Source organism: Anser cygnoides, chromosome 1 (assembly GCF_040182565.1).
Source record: "Anser cygnoides isolate HZ-2024a breed goose chromosome 1, Taihu_goose_T2T_genome, whole genome shotgun sequence".
NCBI classification, from domain to species: domain Eukaryota; kingdom Metazoa; phylum Chordata; class Aves; order Anseriformes; family Anatidae; genus Anser; species Anser cygnoides.
Genome location: NC_089873.1, coordinates 13,011,808 through 13,032,425, shown reverse-complemented (window position 1 = coordinate 13,032,425; position 20,618 = coordinate 13,011,808). Strand labels below are relative to the sequence as shown.

Sequence of the window (20,618 nt, the reverse complement as noted above, 5' to 3'; positions counted from 1 at the left end):
TTTAAAGAAGTCTACTGCCATGGAATAAGAATGTTCTATAAAATAAGTCTACTAAAGTCTTTCAGTCTGCAAGCTGAATTGTTACTTAATGGTGAAACTCGCAGAATGTGTTACGGGGAGCTATCCAGAGCACTTCCATCTTAGGTCATTGCACAGAAGGAAGCTGGATCTGTCTGTGTGTGTTTGTAAGTCTAACCTGGTGTCTGGGGCAGCGTTAATGGGGGCAGAACTGTGCTGTCATCTGTCTTAAAGATACTTAAGAAAAGCCTAAACTTCATTTTGTGAATTAAACCGGAACTACTTACTTGAAAGGATGGGTGAACTTGACATCAGTATCCATAGTTAAATCAATCCTGTGGTCATTGGTTTTTGAGATTATCATTTCCTATTGTGTGAAGGACGAACAGGAAGAGAAAATGTAGCAGGTGAAAGAAGCCAAACTTTGTATTATAGTATTCAAATCAACTTTGTGTATTTTACCAGAACAAAGCCTTCAGACAGATATTTCTCCTTTTTCTTTCTTTCAGTTTTTCAGCATGTTTTTGTAGTATTTTATCACTTGTCTGAATTTGTCTGACAGAAAATGCTTGGCTCCTTACACATTTTCGGTAACATAACTGGCGTAGTGTGTATAACTTATATAGACATATATAGACATACACATATAGACATTATATAGACATATAGACACATATAGACATTATATAGACATACACTAGATTTCACATCATCTTCTGTACAGAATCAGTGTCCTGGAGTGTTTCAGTCACTGTCTTGATTCGCTAGCTCTTGCTTTTATTTTTCCTTATTTTCAATCTTACTCTGTCTACGTGTGACCAGGTGGGCTGCTGCAGCTGAAAGGTTTGCTTAGCTTAGTGTTCTCCTCCTTGACTGGAGCTGGTAGGAAAGATGTTTAGGAAGGAGTGTAAGAATCTAGTGATGCTGTGTCAGGGAGGTCATCTTCCACAGGTATAGCAGGACCTTTTGAAATCTGAGGATTGAGAGTTTTGTGTGTTTAACCTTCAGCTGCATTTTTTCACTTTGTGTATTTGATTCATCAGTTATCAATTACCTGTTTTTTGGTTTTCTGCCTTTAACTTTATAAAAAAGTACTAAATGGTTATGTAATTTGTTACTGAATTATGCAGATTGATAATACTTTCTGTTTTTGCTGAGTTGTCTGTGGATCTTGAAGGGATTCTTACATGTTGTTGCAGTGCGTTTCCATGACACTCTAAATGTAATTTTCTGTTCTTGCACTGGAAAAGCTCTGTACCGCTGTGCTCCACGTTGTTCTGAGCTGCATGTCCAGTGTCTAGCAGTTGCATGCTCTCAGTTGAGAGGTGAGTTGATTTCTTGGATGCATACATTTCAGTTTATCTGGTTTGCTTTGACTACCTATCTCAATCTTCTTTAGCCTTAAACACAGCTGTTGCTTTGCTAATTTCAGCTAAAACACTGAAACGAGGCTCACTTTCGGAAATGAAGTTCTGGAGCATTTTTGAGATCTTTGTAGTGTGTGCAATCGGTCTGACAAACCTAAAATCTATTTAAAGAGATCTTAAAATGTACATTTCCAAAAAGTCAATGGAAAGGAGTGAGCTAAGCCTGAAGCAGAAGGTATCGTAGAGTATTGTATCAGAGGTGCGTGTTTTTTTTCTAGTTGATTATTTCAGTGCTGTTCAGTAAGCTTCCACTTCGTGCTTTGTGGCAGATGAGTTTTGGTGGTTGTTTATCAGGCAGATTCCACAGTGAGTTCTGATAATGGGATTAAAATAGCTGGGGTCCTGCTAACTGCAACTGAAATACTGGCCTCACATTTACAGGCTTGAAAAAGTCCTCTCAGCTTTTCTTCTTTACTGCTTATAAGTGTAATACGTTTTCACTTGGTGGGAGATTAGAAATGGGGAAAAACGTGTGAGAGAAGTTGCAGTGGGGTACAGGAGAGGGAAGCTTCAGCTGGAATTGATCCATCTCATCAGAGTTAGCTTTTAAATTTGGGGAAAGGGGAACTGGGGAGTTGCCAGTCACGGGTCTTGCACCTATGTTTAAGTGCTCATGAATAAATTCTTAATTTTTTAGTTGATGTGACAGTTCTGTTGCTGTGAATGGTCTCAGTGTCAGACTGTTTCTACAGCTAGGCAAAATAGAACTATTATGGGTGTCCTTGTATCCTGTAAGTCGCTCTTTCAGGCTGTGCTGTAGGTACGTCCCTAGGTTCATTCATCTTCGTAGGTTGCAGAGCTGCATCAGTTACCTCACAGCTGTGAATCTTACTTGTCAAGTTGTTACGAGCATTTCAGAGAACAAAGAATCAGCTTTTGCCACCTGCTTGCAGCTTACATCACTTCAGATAAGCATTTTATGTGCTCTTGAGGCACATTTTGAAACTATTACTGTGTCTTCATGCTGGCTAAGTGTACATTTTTAGTGTCTTGCTAAAACCCCACAGCTCACACTCTTCAAGATTTGACAGTAACAATGCTTAGCAGAGTGGGATAAGGCTGAAACGCAGGAAAAATCAGAGACAACTTACTGGTACATGTGGAGTAGAAGAAACTGAGCTATACAAAACAATTCCAGTGTTTCAAGCCAAGACTTGAGTATTTTAAATCCTTATCTGATTAATGCGTGTCTGATGTGCTTGCTGGAGGTCTCAGGGTGATTTCATGTTTCCCAGGGGAATCTGTTGAACAGTCTTTTCTTGTTCTTATCTCAATCCTCCTGCTAGGCTTTTTATTCTGATCAGCAGTGGACAAGGCAAACAGCATATGCTTTTCTCCTAGTGTTCTCTGTGTCTGAAGATCACTTACCAGCTCCCTTATCTCCTCTCCAGGTCAAGTCACGTTAGCTATTTTAGCCTACCACGATGTGTCGTACACTTACCAGTCTTAATGCTCTCCCTTTACTCTATTCAGTCAGCCTTTTTTTTTTTTTGTAAAATAGGGTACTGAAAGTGGCCAGTGTCCATCTGGCATGTTATTGTCAAGGAGCACGAGAGGATTGCTTCAAGTGACTGCTCTTGGTTGTCTACTCCTGCCTTTTTCAGGGCAGTTTGTGAGCTCCTTAGCTCCTGCTAAGCTTTTTATTTTCATACGCAATTCCATGTACAGATATATCTGATACAGCTCTCTGCTTTCGCTCCGATCACACAATGGGTTCGAATAGGAAACCCCAGTTGCTCAGGGATCTTGGGAGTGATCGTGGACTGGCCAGAAGGCAAAGATTGCAGAATATCGTCAGAGGAGGAGGTGACCCCTGCTGAAGAAGCCCCACTGTACAACAAGCTACCAGAAAATGAGAAGCAATATGCCCTGTTCACTGCTGTCGTATTGTGGGGAAGCGTCGGAGGCAGAAGGCTGCTGTATGGAGTCCTACAGGACGTGTCACATACTGCTGAAGGAGAAGGTGAATGGAGCCAATTTGCAGAAGTGAGAGCCATCCAGCTGGCTTTGGGTATTGCTGAAAGGCACAAGGGGCCAGTTCTCTATCTCTGTTCCGACACATGGATGGTAGCAAATGCCCTGTGGGGGTGGTTGCAATGGCAGCAGAGCAACTGGCAGTGCAGGGGCAAACCCATCTGGGCTGCTGCGTTGTGGCGAGATGTAGAGAACCTGTCCGTAAACATATGCCGTGTAGATGCTCGTGTACCCAAGAGTTGGGCTGCTGTCAAAAAAACAGCCAGCAGGTGGATCAGGCCACTAAGATTGAAGTGCCTCAGGTGGACGCGGACTAGCAACGTACAGGTGAGTTATTTACAGCTCAGTGGGCCCGTGACACCTCGGGCCATCAGGGCAGAGATGGAACATACAGATGGGCTCGTGATTGAGGGGTGGACCTGACCACGGGCACTATTGCACAGGTTATCCGTGATTGTGAAACGTGCTGCAGTTAAGTGAGGCGAGCAGTTAAAGCCTCTGGTATGGAGGGTGGTGGCTGGAATATCAGCATGGGAGGCCTGGCAGGAGGATTATATCACAGTCCCACAAACGCGCCCTAGCTAGCACCATGTATTTAGCATGGCGGAAGCAACCACCGGACGGCTGGAAACGAAACGCATCCATGCCCCTTGCCACCACCCAGACCACCATCCCGGGCCTTGAAAAACAGGTCTTGAAAAACAAGCAACGTGGCGCCCCAGAAACAATTGAGTCACAGTGGGACTCATGTCCAAAACAATCTCATAGATACCAGGGCCAAAAAGCACGGCATCGGATGGCTGTATCACGTCCCCTGTCATGCACCAGCCTCCAGGAAAATCGAGTGATGCAATGGACTGCTGAAGACTACACTGAAGGTGATGGGCGCTGGGACACCCAAACATTGGGATACACACTAGTCAGCACTAGGGGATCTGCCAGTCGATCTGACCCTGCCCGGTCAAGCCTGTTACGTGCTGTAGAAGGGGATCAAGTCCCCGCAGTGCACATAAGGGATATGCTGGGCAAGGCAGTCTGGGCTACTCCTGCCTTGGGCTAAGGCAGACCCATCCGTGGGGTTGCTTTTGCTCAGGGACCTGGGTGCACTTGGTGGGTAATGTGGAAGAATGGGGAATTCTGGTGTGTGCCTCGGGGATTTGATGTTGGGCAAGAACAGCAAATGGTCTGATCTGTACGATGTTAATTGCTGTGCAGTTATGTATGCCATCCCGAGCTGATACATGCCACGTCAACGGGATTACAGTAAGAGTCACACAGATTAACGAAAAATGGATTTTGACGGAACCAGCCCTGGCTTCAGCATGTGGCAATCCTATACCACTCGCCATCTCTCCTGCCCCGAAGGACTGTTATGACAGCTGGAGCCTGAACTGATGAACTAAATGAAGCCAACAGACCCTTTAGGGGGATGGCCCATAGACCAAGGGAGCGTGATATCTGTGTGTATCTATCAACAGGCAAAAAAGGCGGTGGTGACTGTGGGATGCGTTGGAAAGCATGGGACCTAAGCATGACACGGATGATACAGAATAAGGGATGGATACTCTCCTGGTTTTGTCAGGGATAGAGCTAACTTTCTTCTTGGTAGCTGTTACCTTGCTGTGTTTTGGATTTAGGATGAGAATAACTCTGCTAACACACCGATGTTTTAGCTGTGGCAGAGCAGTGCTCACACAGAGCCAAGGACTTTGCTGCTCGTGCTGCCCTGCCAGTGAGGTACCTGGGGGTGCACAAGGAGCTGGGAGGGGACAGAAGCAGGACAGGTGACCCAGGCTGACCAGAAGGATGCCCCATACCACATGGTGTCATGCTAGACAATAAACTGGGGGTGTTGGCTGGGGTGGTGGTGCTGCAGCTTGGGGTCTGGCTGGGCATCCATCAGTGGGTGCTGAGCATTTGCATTGTGCGTCGCTTGTCTTGTACACTTTATTATTGTCATTGTGCCTTATTTCTGCCCTATTAAACTGTCTTCATCTCATCCCCTTAGTTTTACCTTCTTTGATTCTCTCCCCTGTCCACCCACCCCAGTTAGGGGGTGAGTGAAGAGCTGCGTGGTGCTGAGCTGCCTGCTGGGCGAAACCGCAAACAGTCGTGTTCAGAGGAGGGATCCTTCCTGAATACCACAGCATAGGGCCTTTCATGTTGATATTTATTTGAATACAGAAGAGGGAAAACTGTTCACTGTTTGCTGTTACTATACCATGTTTCTGTCTTTGGAAAAAGCCTATCCTGTTGTGGAAAGAGAGGATTGTGTGGCTTGGTTGTTCTTTGACATGTCCGTATTTATTACATGCTCATCTTTTATCATATTTTCTGGACATTTAGCTAATGTGCTTATGTTTTTCTTCTTCTCTGTGGAAACTAAATCTGGACTAAGTGGTCTCCAGTTTTTATTTTGCTTTCCTTACCACCTGTTTCTTTAAGGTGGCATGTTTATCCTCTTACAGATTTGAAGAATACGTTGTAGGTTCTCGCTGATTTATTACAGCATTGCTTCTCTTTCAGTGAACTGCCTTGGTGCTCTAGGATAAGTGAGGGTCCTCCTCATGAAGCCTATTCGATTTGGGGGAAGTAGCCCATGTTTTACACTACCCAGTGTGCGGTTACAAATTGTCAGAGTCCATCTAGCACCTGCTGCTGCTGAAGGAGAATGTCATTGCTTTCTGCTTCCACTTGTGTGTTCTTGTGCCAAGCTGGGGTGCTTCTCGGACATCACAGTGAGCCAACTTGTCTTGTTAACTCAGCAGAAAACTTAGCCAACTCCTGAGTGATTGGGTTTATTGCGAAGTCAGCAAATTATATTACTATACAGCACCAGAGGTAGCTCAAGGGCGAGGGCAGGACTACGCCGTCAGCCTGTTCCATGACAGCAGGCAGTTTGCTGCTTCAGGGAAATAACTTGACTCCTCCTTGCTCACCCCTTTCTGAAGTCCTTTATTCCATGTTGCCTGCGTTAACTGTGCTTAGACAGTGGATATTCAGATAGTGCAGAGAACAGCATAAGTATTTTAAAGGAAATAATGCAAGGGGCGTGATTCTGATGGTTCATGATTGTGTAGTCTCCTCAGATCAGTGGCTCTGCTTTTTTCCTCACAGTTCTGGACATCTCGAACTTTCATTTTTCTTTTCCCCATTCCAGGTCTCCTTCAAGCAATTCTAGTATTATCTTCCCTTTGCTGTCCTCCTTGTTCAGCTCTTGCAAGTTTCATTTTTGGGGAGATGTTTTTGCTGTTCACTCTGATTTGTGGAATCCTATTTGCTTGAAAATACTCTGGCTCTTCTAATATTTGAGGGGACTTTCTGAAAACACTTTTCTCTAACAGAAATCTGAAGTAGTAGGGTACTATTTCATTTTCTTATCCTTAAAGACTTCTGTTTTCATATATTGTGTTATTTTCATGTGTTCTGTGGTCATAGGAATTCTTTGTTGGAGCATGTCTTAGTTGCTTCAGTAGCTTTCAGTAAAATTTTGCTTTCAGTCGAAAGCTCTTTGGTTAGTTACTGAAGTTTTAAAGGTTACTAGTACCTGTTTGCTGCTACACGAGTTCCCAAAGTACATCTTTTTTTCCTCTTGTGGATGATGAAAATATTGAATTTTAGCTTGTTAAAGCATATATGTTGCACCATTGTTTTTTATCAAGTAATCTCTAAAACTCTCAAGACGTCTTTGATGGACGATGGCAGCTTGTCTTCAAAGCAGAAATTTGTTTCACTTATTTAATGGCATTGAACAGCATCAGTTCATATGGAATGACTTAATCTGCACACATGCTTGTTTATTTTACACTTAGAAAAGAGTTACCTTAGAGGATTGCTTTTTGACAGTTTTAGCCAACAGCTATCGATGACAGTCACATGTTGCTCTTTCTGATTGGGATATTCTGTGCTGACGGGGGAAAAAAAACAACAAACAAATTAAACAAAGCCCCAGAGCTCTGTACTGGCAGCTTGGAGAGAATCTGAGACTGAACCTTGCTGCAGGTCCTTTCAAGTTACAAGTGTGTAATTGCTACTTTGCTTTGGCAAGGTTATTTTCCACGAAGGTAGCTAATTGACATTATTCTTTAATTCATTTTTGGGATTCTTTATCAACTGCTTCACTGTTTCTGTGTCAGTGGAGTACAGAATAATAGGTCATCTTGCTTTTAAATTGTTGGCGTATCCATCCTGTGTTATTTGAGGAATTCAGCTGCAATGTGAAGTGACAGCACTAACTGCAGTGGTAAAAGGACGCTGGTAGAACTGTATTGCAATAAAAGCCCTGGGGTGCATCTCCTAAAACTTAAAGCTTTGGTGATAATGAATAACCTTCTAAAAATCATAAAACTGTCAAGGTGTCTTAACCTGATCGCAAAAACTGACTAAAAAAACCCCTTAAGGAGTACATAGGCTTTAAAAGCAAGCAGATTTGCAAGTATTTTTAAGCTCAGAGTAATTCTAGGGTGTTATTTTCAGTGCAAGTTGGAACAGAAACACATGTAAGCTTTCAAGGACTTGAAAAGAGGTGGCAAGAAACAGAAAGCCTTTTGGGCACCTTTTCCAAGCGTACCAAGTAAGAAGGAACACGACATTGACTCCTAGGCATTCCTGGCTATTGCTGCTGAGTTAGCAGAATGAGCACAATAACAGTGACCGTGAGGCTGGGTTGTTCTTCGTTCTAAGGTGCAAATTTGTAAGTGCATTGCTTGTGCACTTGTGTTGAAATGAAAGCCTGCTATTCTCCTAGATGTCCCAGCTTATTTTTATGGTTACTTAATGTTTTTGTTGTTTGGTGGAGCTTTCTTTGTGGGTTCCTTGAAATTATTTTGGGTTCAGTGGTTGTTTCTTCTTTTTGGTGCTCTTTCTTACGATGCACCGTTGTATGCTGACTTCTTTCCAGACGTCCTGCTTTTAAAGCTGAAAAACTGGAAGACCTTTAAACCATTAAAATCATAAAAATCAGATATTTGGATGGAAAAAAGTACTTTATTCAACATAAGGATTCAGTTGTGATGTGCTCTAGTTTACATTTAGAAAAAGAAGCCTTAAAAGGTTTGGTTTCTCTGGACTTCTGCTTCCAGTCCGTGTATCTTCCACACGGAAAATGGGAAGCCTTTAAGATAGTGTCTAAGGTGCTTCCAATTTATTGAATAATAATGCTCAAATATATCAGTGGTATTTTTTCAGTAGAATTTCAGTATTATTCTTCAGGCTCTTTGGGACAGCAATGCTTTTATGCTAAAAATAGTTGCTTTTTTGCTAAAATACTTTTAATAAATTCTTACTTAAAACTGAGCAAATTAAGTTATACTAAAAACAATCAGTTCTTGCAATGCTAGTCACAGAAGCAGCTAATTCTCAAGTTTTACTAATTCTGATTGGAGGGTGGTTTTACTGTCATAACTTTCTATTTTCTTAATGTGAGAGATTGACACAGGATCCTTTTGTGCATTTTTAGGTGACATACTTCAAATTTATGCTAAATGAGAAGAAAGACGTTAGGCTGTTGTATTGATTCAGTTACGTCTATCTACCTGTTTCTCCTGTGTTTTCTATTATACTGCTTTTTAGTTGATTTTTCTGTGAGTGTGATTTCATTCCTGTTGACCGTAAGATAGAAAAACTACATGTCAGTGATCCCTTCTTTTATTCTGGATTTAGATTGTTCCAGCTGTTTGAGCAAATTTGTAACAGAGTTCAGTGTTCACTGTGGTTCAGTAAAATCACCTTCAGAGGATTACCACGTGAAGGGTGTATGGAATTGGTATAATCACGGTCTGTAGTCGATGCACAACTTAATGACAACTTCATGTATAGAACTTCATGTATCACTCCATTTTTAGTATATCAACATTGTTTTTGAGAGTTCAGAATTATATAGGGTAATTTTCCTCGTCCTATGAACAAACCAGCAAAAAGATGGTGATGGGAAAGAGTGAGAAAACATTGCTGTCTTATCTCACGCTGCTGTGCTTATATGTAGGTTATCCGTATTTTGCTGTTTTAAGAGGTTTCGTTTTACTTTTGGACTGGATGGTCTTAGAATGGTCCCTTCCAGCTGAGCTGTTCTGTTTGTGCCCAGTCCATGGGAGAGATGAGAGAGCAGTTTCTCAAGGGCAGCTGGAAGTCATCTTCTGCTTGTTGGCAGCTTTGAAGCAGAGACCAACCACGTCTGCTGCTGCAGGAAAAGGCAGTGGAAAAGGATGAGCAGTTGGAGATGGCTGCTGCAGAAGATGATGCTCACTGCCACCAGCTGCCTCCTCTGTCAGGCTGCCTCTTGTTCTTTCTGGCCAGCCATTCATTTTCATGGTCTATCTCTAACTTATATTCCTTTCCTAAGGAAAAAATAATAATAATAAAAAAAAAATCAGGGGTGTAGATGTACGTGGCAGCTTCTTGTCCTGGCCAGGACTGGTAGAATGCTAAGCACGCTAAATACTTATGCTAGGAGAAGAACGATCCATTTACACATCACGTTTGTCAATAAACTGACAAATTTGTGGCTAGCTGTAGCTTTAGAAAGTATTTTTTTCTGGGTACTGTGGAATTGATGTGCAGTAAGCCACTAATGAAACAGGCTGTGTCCCTTCCTTATCCTGCTGTCACTTGGTGCCGGGGCAGACACCCCCATGGGCCGAGCTGGTGGAAATTCAGCAGAACTGGGTATTTGCTGAGGACTTAGAACCAAATCACCAGGTGTCAGTGCAAAAGAGCTGCAGGAATGTATGACTACGGATTTTGGGGAATAGGGGAATGCTGCTTTCTGGCAGTACTGCTCTTTTCAGCGTGGCTCTGGCTTGCTGTTACATCAGCTCAGACATCTTGTGAAGGCCTCCTTTTAGTTAGTCCTCCGTGGCCTGGGGGGTATGAAGGAGAGGGTTTGGTTCTTAGTTTCTGGAAGGCATCTTGGTACATCCTTCTAGCTTCTAAGAAGGGCACAGTGTTGATCCATATTGCATGACTTCGTCTTTTCTGGAACTGCTGCGAATTACCCTCCTCATCGTCATAGTTAACAGAGCTCTGGAAATGCGAGTAGTCTTTTGGCTGAGGACCATAGTTCCGTTGTACTCCATTAACTGTTTTCCCTGATCTTTTTTGTGTTCTCGCTTGCTTGCTTTGCATGCAGAATGTCTAGAGATGCAGTGCAAGGGAAAAACGCCTTGCTGGTTTGTGCCGTAATCCATCTGCTCTCCCCTCTGTTCTGATCGTATTTCATCTGATGACACTGCTGTGTTCAGCCTGTTAAATGGGGAATCAGACGCTTAAGAGAAAGTGGTCCTGATCACTTACGCTTAAGTAGTTTGTTCACTTAAGGCAGATCAGTTTAAGTTCTGTTGCTTTTATTTTAAATATAGTGCTTTTCCTATTCATGGTTAAAATAAGATTTTTGTTAAAAAGGTGTTGAATGTTAGGGCCCTTCAAGTGGAAGGAGAGCAGAAGACAGGAAAAATGAAGGAATAGTTGTCTTTCTTTCTCTCCCTGCACCAGCTCTACATGGGCCTTGTCTTCACCGTGATAATTGGTTGCAGTTAATGGGCTCACGTGGTGGCTGTACTGGAGAGGGTGATCAGCAGAATTGCTTAGAATTTATTTAGTTGCAACTCAGGGCGCTGCATGACTCTTAGAGGAAAAAGTAAAAACTCAGACTTGAGTTAAATTTGCAGATCAGGTAATCCAGGTAAGAATGCTGATTTATCGCTAACTGAGTAGAACATGCTTGAATAGTTTTTCACAGTTGCTACCTTTGGAATATTATTTTCTTGAAAGGCAATATTTACTCCATCTTACTTTCAGACTTTAAAATATAGAAGATAGTTGTCATACATCTTTAATGAGAGCTTCTGTCTTCGGTGATGACACCGTAGTAACTGAGCTCAATAATCTTGAGTACAATGAGGACTGTGTAGGACTCGATATCAATCAGAAAATGTAAGCACGGAGATTAAAGGTTTGAATGCAGACTTTGCAGATTAAAGATTGAATGCAGACTGAGCGGTAGAGACCTCGGTGTAACTTTTACTGTCATATTCTACTTGTAGGTAAAAAGAACATACTCTCATGGTACGTATAGAGCTGGCCCAATGAGACAGATCAGCCTGGTTGGAGCAGTTGATGAGGAAGTGGGGGATTACTTTCCTGAATTCCTTGATATGTTGGAAGAATCACCCTTCTTAAAAGTAAGGACAGAAGGGAATAGGGTGGGAGAAGGGGGACAACGCTCTCTAGTACTCTTGTAATAAAGTGAGAGTACTGTGATACTCGCTTAGATATTTGAGTTGCTTAATAAATGTTTTCATTGTAACAGATAAAGGCTGCTTAAAAAAAGGGAACTCACTTAAAAATTGTGCCTTGTATTTCCCATTAGTGTACACTGCCATGGGGAACGCTTTCTAGCTTAAAGTTAGAGAGTCGTAAAGACAGTGATGATGGTCCCATTATGTGGGTACGTCCGGGAGAACAGATGATCCCTGTGGCTGACATGCCAAAGTCACCTTTCAAAAGGAAGAGGTACGTTGAAATATTTTCCTTGATGAGTGTTTGGTTAGTTTGAAAATTCACTTTATCCCAAACCTTTTGTTGGTTGATATTTTATCTTACTGTGAACTTCTGTAAATCTTGTTAAAATACATACTTTTAAGTTGCTTTGTTTTGTAAGAGTTGTTATTGGTGGTGATGTTTTTGTTTTTTTAATTGTTTGCTGTCTGGCCAAGTAGGGTGCTGGTTCTCTCTAGAACTTTACTAAGAACTTAAGGTTACAGAGCAGCCTAAATGTTCCTTGCTTCCCCTGTGCAATGACTTCTGATGTAGCGAGGTGAAAAGTGCAGAGAAATACAAGTAGGCAAACTGCTGATGTATGCTAGGAGACAGGTATTAACACCCCTGCTCTTAAACATGATCAGAATCTTTAAAGATCTCAAGGGACAAGAGCTTCTCTCTCGTCAGGAAGGTGACACGTGCAACATTAAATGTTAAAAATTTAATGTTTAGTTTAAATGTTAAAATTTAAATTAAATTAAACATTTACACTTTGCTGCGTTACTGGGTGTAAGTACCAGCTTAAGAGTGAGGATGTCCTCTGCAGAACTTGAAAGCTACATGATGTCTTTGGAGCTCTCTTGCTCAAAATTCAAGTACAGAAAGGAAGGGGACAAGAACTGGAAGCAAGGTCAAATGCCTTAGGAGGAGTATACAGACAGTGACCATGGAGGGGGATGCAGTTTAAAGCCAGAGTCCATCTGGGGTTGAATTTGGCAAGATGCGAAGGGCAATAAGGACTTCCACAGGTATATGGGCAGGAAAAGAAATTGTAGGGAAAGCTTAGATTGTCTGCTGAATGGGGCAAAGGTCCTAGAGACAAAAGACATAGAAAAGACCAAGGTACTGGGAGTTTTCTTTGCCCTGCTCGTTACTGGTCAGATTGGCCGTCAGGGCTCCCAGGTCCCAGAGATAGTGGGAAGGTCTGGAGCAAGGACTGCCTGCCTTCAGGGGAGGAGAGCTGGATTAAGGACCACCTACATAGATGAGACATTCACAAGCCCATGGGGGCTTGACAGGATGCACCCAGAAGTGCTGTGGGAGCTGGCCAGTGTCATTGCAAGGCCATTCTCAACATTCTCAATGACCTTCGAAAGGTCACGGCAGTTGGCAAGGGTTCCCGAGCACTGGGAGAAAGCAAATATCACTGATCTTTTAGAGGGGGTGAGAAGCAGGATCTGGGCAAGTGCAGGCTGGTCAACCTCAGATTGACCCTTGGAAGGATGCTGCTTTGAAATACTAAGGGACAACATAGGTATTGGGAGTAGCTAGCCTTGGTTTATAGAGGGGAAATCATTCCTTATAAATCATGCCTTATCAGCATGATGGCCTTCCTCACAAGGGGAGCGGAGGGGCAGGCGCTGAGCTCTGCTCTCTGGGGACAGCGACAGGACCCGAGGGAACGGCATGGAGCTGGGACAGGGGAGGGTCAGGCTGGGGGTTAGGGAAAGGTTCTGCACCCAGAGGGTGGTCGGGCACTGGGACAGGCTCCCCAGGGCAGTGGGCACAGCACCGAGCTGCTGGAATTCAAGGAGCATTTGGACGGTGCTCTCAGACACATGGTCTGGTTTTTGGGTGGTTCTGTGTGGAGCCAGGAGTTGGACTCAATGATCCTTGGGGCTCCCTTCCAAGTCAGGATATTCTGTGATTCAGTTCTATTCCACAACTAAACGACTAGCTCGGTGGATGAGGGGAGTGCTGGGTGGTGTTGATCTTGTCTTCAGACAGGCTTTCCACACAGCACACCTATTTCCATAACTTTCTCAAATTCAAGTTAATGAGGGACAAAGTAGATGGATAGACAATGAAGTGAACTGAGAACTAGCTGAACTGCTGTGCTTAAAGGATCAGCGGCACAGGGTGCAGCAGGAGGGCAGCACTCCAGGTGTTGAAGAGCATTGGCCAAAGGTGTCGACATCTTCATTAATTAATGACGGGACAGAGAACACCCTCAGCAAGTTTGTGGACAACAGAAGCTGGAAGGAGTGGTTGATGCAGAAGAGGATTGTGCTGCCAAGCTAGAGGGCCCTTGACAGGCTGGAGAAAATGAGGGCAGCAGAAGTCTCAGGAGGTCAACGAGGGGAAGTTCAGAGTCCTGCAGCTGTGAGGAATAACCCTGTGATCCGCAGGCTGGAGCCCAACTGGAAAGCAGCCTGACAGGAAAAGAGTTGAGGGTCCTTGTGAATGCCAAGTTGGCCGTGAGCTGTCAGCGTGCCTTTGACGAAGCAGAGCAACAGCCTCTTGGACAGGGTTGGGAAGAGCACTGCCAGCAGTGATGGAGGCAGTTCTTGCCCTCTGCTGAGCGCACTGGTGAACCACATCTGGGATGTCACACCCAATTTGGGGCTCGCTGGCTGAAGACATGGCCATACTGGAGCAGGTCTGGTGACATGCAAGGGGGTGGCTGGGAGAACTGGGGTGCAGCCTTGGGAAAGGAAGGCTCAGTTGGGATCACATCAATGAGTACGAGCAACTGACGGAAGGCTCTAAGTTAAGCTGTTTGCAGCAGTGCCCTGTGACGTGACAAGAGGCAACAGACAGAAGCTGAAATAAAAGATTTTCTATTTAAAATAAGAATCAGGACCACCTTTACAGTATGGGCACTTGAACCCTAGAGCAGGCTGCACGGAGCCTGTGCGGTTTCTGACCTTGGAGATGCTCAGAACCTGACTGGACGCAGTCGTGAGCAACCCACTGTGGCTGAGCAGGGGAAGGCAGACTGCACACCCTCCAGATGTCCCTTCTAACCGTGGCTGTCCAGCAGTTCTAAGCAGAGCATTTCTTGGGAAATGTGTTGCAGCACGCAGTGTGGGCTGTAGCTGGACAGGAAGTGGCCTTGTGGCTCTGCTCCCCGCTGCGTCGTGTGTTCCACGTTTGTTAAGCCCTGGAGAAATAATCTATTTCTGCTTCTCGTTCCCAGCTCTGAAACTAAATATGCACATGCATTTTCCAGCTGTCTGGTGAAAACTGAACAATCAAAAACTACTTGAGGGACAGCTGAGGGGTATATCACTGGTACACGTACTGTTAGCCCAGCTGAAGACCAGTGCTCTTACAGCATGGCTCAGGCAAAGATGAAGTCCCAGGCTTGAGCTCAAATGAAGCTCCAGGACCCTTTGTTAGGGCATGCAACTGAGTGAGACAGTCATTAGGGTCTTTCAGTACGCTTAGGAGCTTGACTTTTTTAATATTGCATCAGTGTTTGGAGTTTTTGCTTAGCTCATTGCGTATTTTATTTGTCTTGTGTTACTGTCTTTCTCATTTGACTATACATTCTCACAGCCTTGGCTGTGGGTAGAAATGAAGTAATTAAGGGAAATTTCCGTATCACTAGTATTATTTTTTTCTTATACAGAACTACCAATGAAATAAAAAACTTGCAGTACCTACCTCGAACCAGTGAACCCCGTGAAATGCTATTTGAAGACCGGACGCGAGCCCATGCAGATCACATAGGACAAGGTTTTGAACGCCAGACTACCGCTGCTGTGGGAGTATTGAAGGCTGTGCACTGTGGAGAGTGGTATGTTCTGATTGACTCTCTCAGCTAGGTGTCAGAGAAACATTTACCTGAATTTCTCTTTATTATCAGCAGACAGAGCACTGAATAATCTGATCTAGTGTTAGAGAAATTTAGATAAGACTTAATAGATATTGGATTTTTTTCCCCCTCTATCTATGTGCTTGTCTGCCCTCTGCTAGGAGGGCTACAGCTTTGCTGTGTGGTTGAAACTAGAAAGAAACTCGAAAGATGCCTTGCCGTGACCGTTTAATAGCTGTAACTGAGTTGCTGTAACTAAATTGCCGTTGGATGTAAAAACATTTTACACTTTGTTTTGCTTTAAACAGCACATGTAGATTGACTGGAATTTTTGCATCAGAGGTGTGGACAAAGACCTTTTGGCAATTCTTTGTGTTGTCTGTTGTCTTTGTGAATCTTTATGCTTCTGCTTCAAAGGCATGGCTGTTACAGCCCTGATTTGTATGTGGTAGGTCCCATAAGAAGAATCCTCTCGGAGGCTGTGATATTCCTTGGTGTCTTTCTGAAATTCCCATATGTGACTCAGGAAATGAAACTGTCTCGTTAGAAGTTGTTTACATTTTGGTCAAATAAAAAAACAAAAACTAGTCACGTGGCCTCCCTGGCTCAGAACTGAGTCGTTTTTCAGGAACTTCTGACCTTCTTCTGGGAGAATGATATTAGTTTTGGAGGTTATTTTACATATTTAAACACAAAGAACACCTTTTGCTCCTCTTACCTTCCTGTCTAGAATTTCAAGGACTGAATTCCCTCTGGATGAGATGATGCAAATTTGTGTTACAGTGACTGGGTTCATTGCGATAGGACGTAGAATAATTGCCCCTGGAGAAGAACTGGATTGCTCTGAAGTCTGTGGTCTTATTTTGGGCGCTGAGATCTTGCTGTTTACTTCCTCATCAGGTTGATGATAGCTGGAGCCTTAAACTTCCTGCTTGCTCTGATTGTGAGAAGCTGGAGTGAGTTAAGACTGAGGAGTGGTAGGAGAGCTATAGTTGGGATACCGTGTAAATCGGATGGGGGGAAGGGGGGGAGATGCTCAAAGCTTTATCAACAAAAGTTTAAGAAACTAACTTGAGTGCCCATGGGTGTTAGTAAGAATTCAGCAGTAAATAAATGTCTGTGGGATCTTCCCATCCTTGCCCTATCCCTCCATAACAAGATTCTTCTCCCCTGGAAACCATCACATGATTACACATTCATTTATATTCTAAAAATACGTTTCCCTGCCTTTTATGCTTTTCAGATTAAAACCATCATCTTCTCTCATAGGTTGGAACTTGTGGAGAAGAGATTCTATCCAGCTTCCATTTAAACTCCAAAAAAATAATTAGAATAAAAATCCACTATAAATTAAAACGTGATCTGAAGATGGCTAAAACTAGGCAAAATTATCCAACAAACTTGAAAGTACTTCACTTCGGGGAGGGGAAGTAACAATCAGCATTTCACTTCAGTATAAGGACTGAAAAGGCATCTTTTAATGCAGGAAAAATGTGGAACTGACAAATGTATGGGAGGAAAATGCCGAACACAGCATAAAATGAAAATGATATTTCAAGCTTGATTTGACCTCAGTGATAACTTCTTCCCCTGTCCCTCTATTTGTACAGTTTTGAAAAGGCACTTCCCTGTTCTTTAAGGGAACTAAGCAAGGCTTAAGATAGTGAAATACCATTACTTAATATCTGCAATTATTTTAATGTGTTACATCATCTTTACCATAATCCTTAAGCTGTCAGTTAATGTACTACAGGAAGCAACATGCATGGAAATCTTAAACTGTTCTTGAAAAATAAATTTTTAATCTATTTGAGTAGTTCGACAGAAGTTAAACCTTAATATATGCTAGGGATGATGCGAGCTCTATGGAAAAAAAAACACGCACATTTTAATAATTAGATACCATATATAAAAATCATGTGTTCTGTGAGGAGAAAATAAATGTCATTGAACTGAGTGATTAGTTCGTATTTAGTTCATGTAAGAGTGAATTGAGCTTGAGAAAAATAGCTTAGTGGTGCTTATAAGGGAATATAGGTGTAGAAAAGTACTTGAAGGCCAGGGAACTGCTTCCCACAGCTGCTGAATCCTTTGAGAAGTGCTGGCCGTGTTTTTGATGTGAATCGTCGTTCTCATAGGTTACTTTTGCAAATGAGTTTACTCTTGGGGTTTTGTGGTCAGAGGAAACTGAAGAAGAGGAAATATGCCTTGCTTTATGATCTGGGTGCACAGTACTAGTAAGGGCAATACATATGCATAATTTGGGTAGATAGTGCTTGGGCAAAAAGTCTCCATGATAGTTTTTAAGGGATGTTTCTGCAGCTGCAATGGAATACTTCTGTGGACAATTTATGTTGAAGAATTTTATTGCAGTTGTCAGTGTGTCTCATTCCTTTCTGGAAGGAAAAACCCCACAATATATCTTTATCAGCTTTATGAAAAGACTGCTGTGTTGTGAGACAGTTGGTGGACCACAGGGAAGATGCTGATTTTCAGAAAAACAAATTTCATTAGGATTGTGGAATTATGATTACTGCTCGTGGAGTAAGAGAAAGGTGCGGTAATTAAATCTCTGTCCTGCGTGATGTTTTTAAAGGACTGAAGTAGAAAGCTGTGCTGTCCCTTGTGCTCTCGGTGTAACTGTGGAAGTGGTAGCACGGTTGCTCCTTGAGGCCAGGACAATTTAGATGTTCAACACCAAATGTTTGGGTGAACTGAGCTGGTTAGCATAAAGAGGTAAATGGTGTAATCCAGAAGCTGCAGATGACTAAAAGTAGGATTTATTTAGGTGTGAATATTAGGTAGTATGATGTGTCTTTTCGGGAACACAGGAACAGAATTGTCAAAGGAAAAGCTTTTGGGGATGGAGAACATAACTGCAAACAAAAGCATTAGTACTTGGGAAAAGAAAAAAATTGTTCTTCCAAATATGACAAGCTCTTTACTTGAGAATTTCTAAAATTATTGGATTATGCCTTTTGTTTAATTTACATGATTATAAATTGTAGAAGAGCTCTGGCTCTTACTAGCAGACATTTTAAGGACTCTACTAGTCCTTCAAGTCTGACAAGTGCTCGTGTTGTCATTGTGCTGTTTACTTAGTGGTGTTCTCATGTGTGATACCAGGCATGCTTTAGAACTTAGCAAATGCCGGTCAAGTTTTCAGTTATGGGAACTGAAAGTCCGAGTGATGAGTAGACAGAGCAGCCCTGGGGAGAAGGCCTTGGGGGTGTTGGTTGATGAGAAGCTCAACGTGAGCCAGCAATGTGCGCTTGCAGCCCAGAAAGCCAACCGTGTCCTGGGCCGCATCAGCAGAAGCGTGGCCAGCAGGGTGAGGGAGGGGATTGTGCCCCTCTGCTCTGCTCTCATGAGACCTCACCTGGAGCCCTGCGTCCAGCTCTGGGGCCTTCTGAGGGCCCCAGAAGAAGGACATGGATGTATTAGAATGAGTCCAGAGAAGGGACACAAGGATGATCAGAGGGCTGGAGCACCTCTCCCATGAAGACAGGCTGAGGGAGTTGGGGTGGTTCAGCCTGGAGAAGAGAAGGCCACAGGGAGACCTTACAGCGGCCTTCCAGTGCCTAAAGGGTCCTACAGGAAAGCTGGGCAGGGACTCTCTCAGGGGGTGTGGTGATAGGACAAGGGGGAATGGCTTTAAACTATAAGAGGAATAGATATCAGAAAAATCCTTCACTCTGAGGGTGGTGAGGCCCTGGCACAGGCTGCCCAGAGAAGCTGTGGCTGCCCCATCCCTGGAGGTGTTCAAGGCCAGGCTGGATGGGGCTTTGGGCAACCTGGGCTGGTGGGAGGTGTCCCTGCCCATGGCAGGGGTTGGAACTGGGTGGTCTTTAAGGGTCTCTTAACTGAAACCATTCCATGATTCTGTGAAATTGAGGTGTGCTTTTACAGGGACAGCAAAGGCCACTTAATGTCATTGCTGTTGGTAAAAACTCAACCCCTCTGTCCAGTGCTTCAGCAGGCAGCTTCTGAGCTTGTGTTCCAGACCAGGGAGCTGTTAGTGCTTCTCTTTATGGTCATAGGGACTTGTTTAATGTTGCCAGACCTTACCATGAATATTTCTGATGTAACACTGGAGGTCAGTAATCTTGAGTCTGTTTTGAAAAGTTAGAGCACAAAGTGTAGCAGTTTTGAAGAATGAGGTTAAAGAAAAAAGATTCTTGCCATAAATAGTTCTATCAGTGCCCTAGTAGGGAGTTAGATGGGTTTTTCCTAGGTCACTTTTTTCCTAGGTCACTTTATAGTTTGGATTAAATGTCTTTTTGGACATCTAAACGAATTATTTTGCTATGGTTGCGCTTGATTTATATTGTACAAAATATAATCTCCAAGTTGCTGTGCTAAATAACAAATTTCCAATTTTAGAATTAAAAATTTCCTGGCATTCCTTTTGTAAACAGAGGAAACTGCCATGTTTTGTGGCAGGATTTCAGTAGTTAGTAATGCATTAAATTGCACACGTATACAGAGACTGAGAAAAGCAATGTTTAAACAAAAATTGTTGACTTTACTGTAGCCTGTATAATGCACAGAACACTGAGTAAATGATGCAGTGAAAGCTTTGCTTTGGGTTGAAGTCTTTTAGTGTGTGAACGCTCTTTGTATGTATATTAGTGTTGGTTCTTCACTTCATTTTCAACTGATGCTGACTCCAGATGCAGGTACACATTCTTGCCTAATGTAAATCATCTTTTAGAAACATTTACTACAAAAACACAACTGTATATATAACTTCATCGTAAAAAGTAGATTAATGCAGCTAATATTTTGATGTCATTGATGAGAGATGGTTCCTTAAGGTTTGTGCCTTCAATACTTAAAACCTCCTCAGGAGTACTTAGAACAAAATGGAGAGAAACTTTCATCTTTGCAAAACTGAAAGTAAAATATGTGATCTGAAAGTGTTCCCTAACATACTTTCAGGCTTTTTTTCCCCTGTAAATAGCCTCAAACTGGCTATTTTTTGGTTTGAGGTCAAGACCTGAATTAAACAAACATGTCTCCTCAGTTTAAAAAGCCCCATAAACTGTACATCAGTGCCCGCTTCCTAGTGCATAAATAGCACCGTGCGTGTACAGAAAGTGGTGGTGATCATCGTGCGTTTT

At 43.0% G+C, this 20,618-nt stretch overlaps 1 protein-coding gene across 2 annotated transcripts in view; it reads left to right on the top strand.

Annotated features, from left to right (window-relative positions):
• Nucleotides 1-20,618, top strand: part of RSBN1L (round spermatid basic protein 1 like) — a 53,531-nt gene that overhangs the window by 26,117 nt on the left and 6,796 nt on the right. For both annotated transcript variants that reach the window (XM_048068545.2, XM_048068543.2), the window contains 3 exons: nt 11,459-11,596; nt 11,785-11,927; nt 15,310-15,477. In XM_048068545.2, coding sequence (XP_047924502.2) covers nt 11,459-11,596; nt 11,785-11,927; nt 15,310-15,477 — 449 coding nt within the window. The remainder of the gene's footprint in view (nt 1-11,458; nt 11,597-11,784; nt 11,928-15,309; nt 15,478-20,618) is intronic.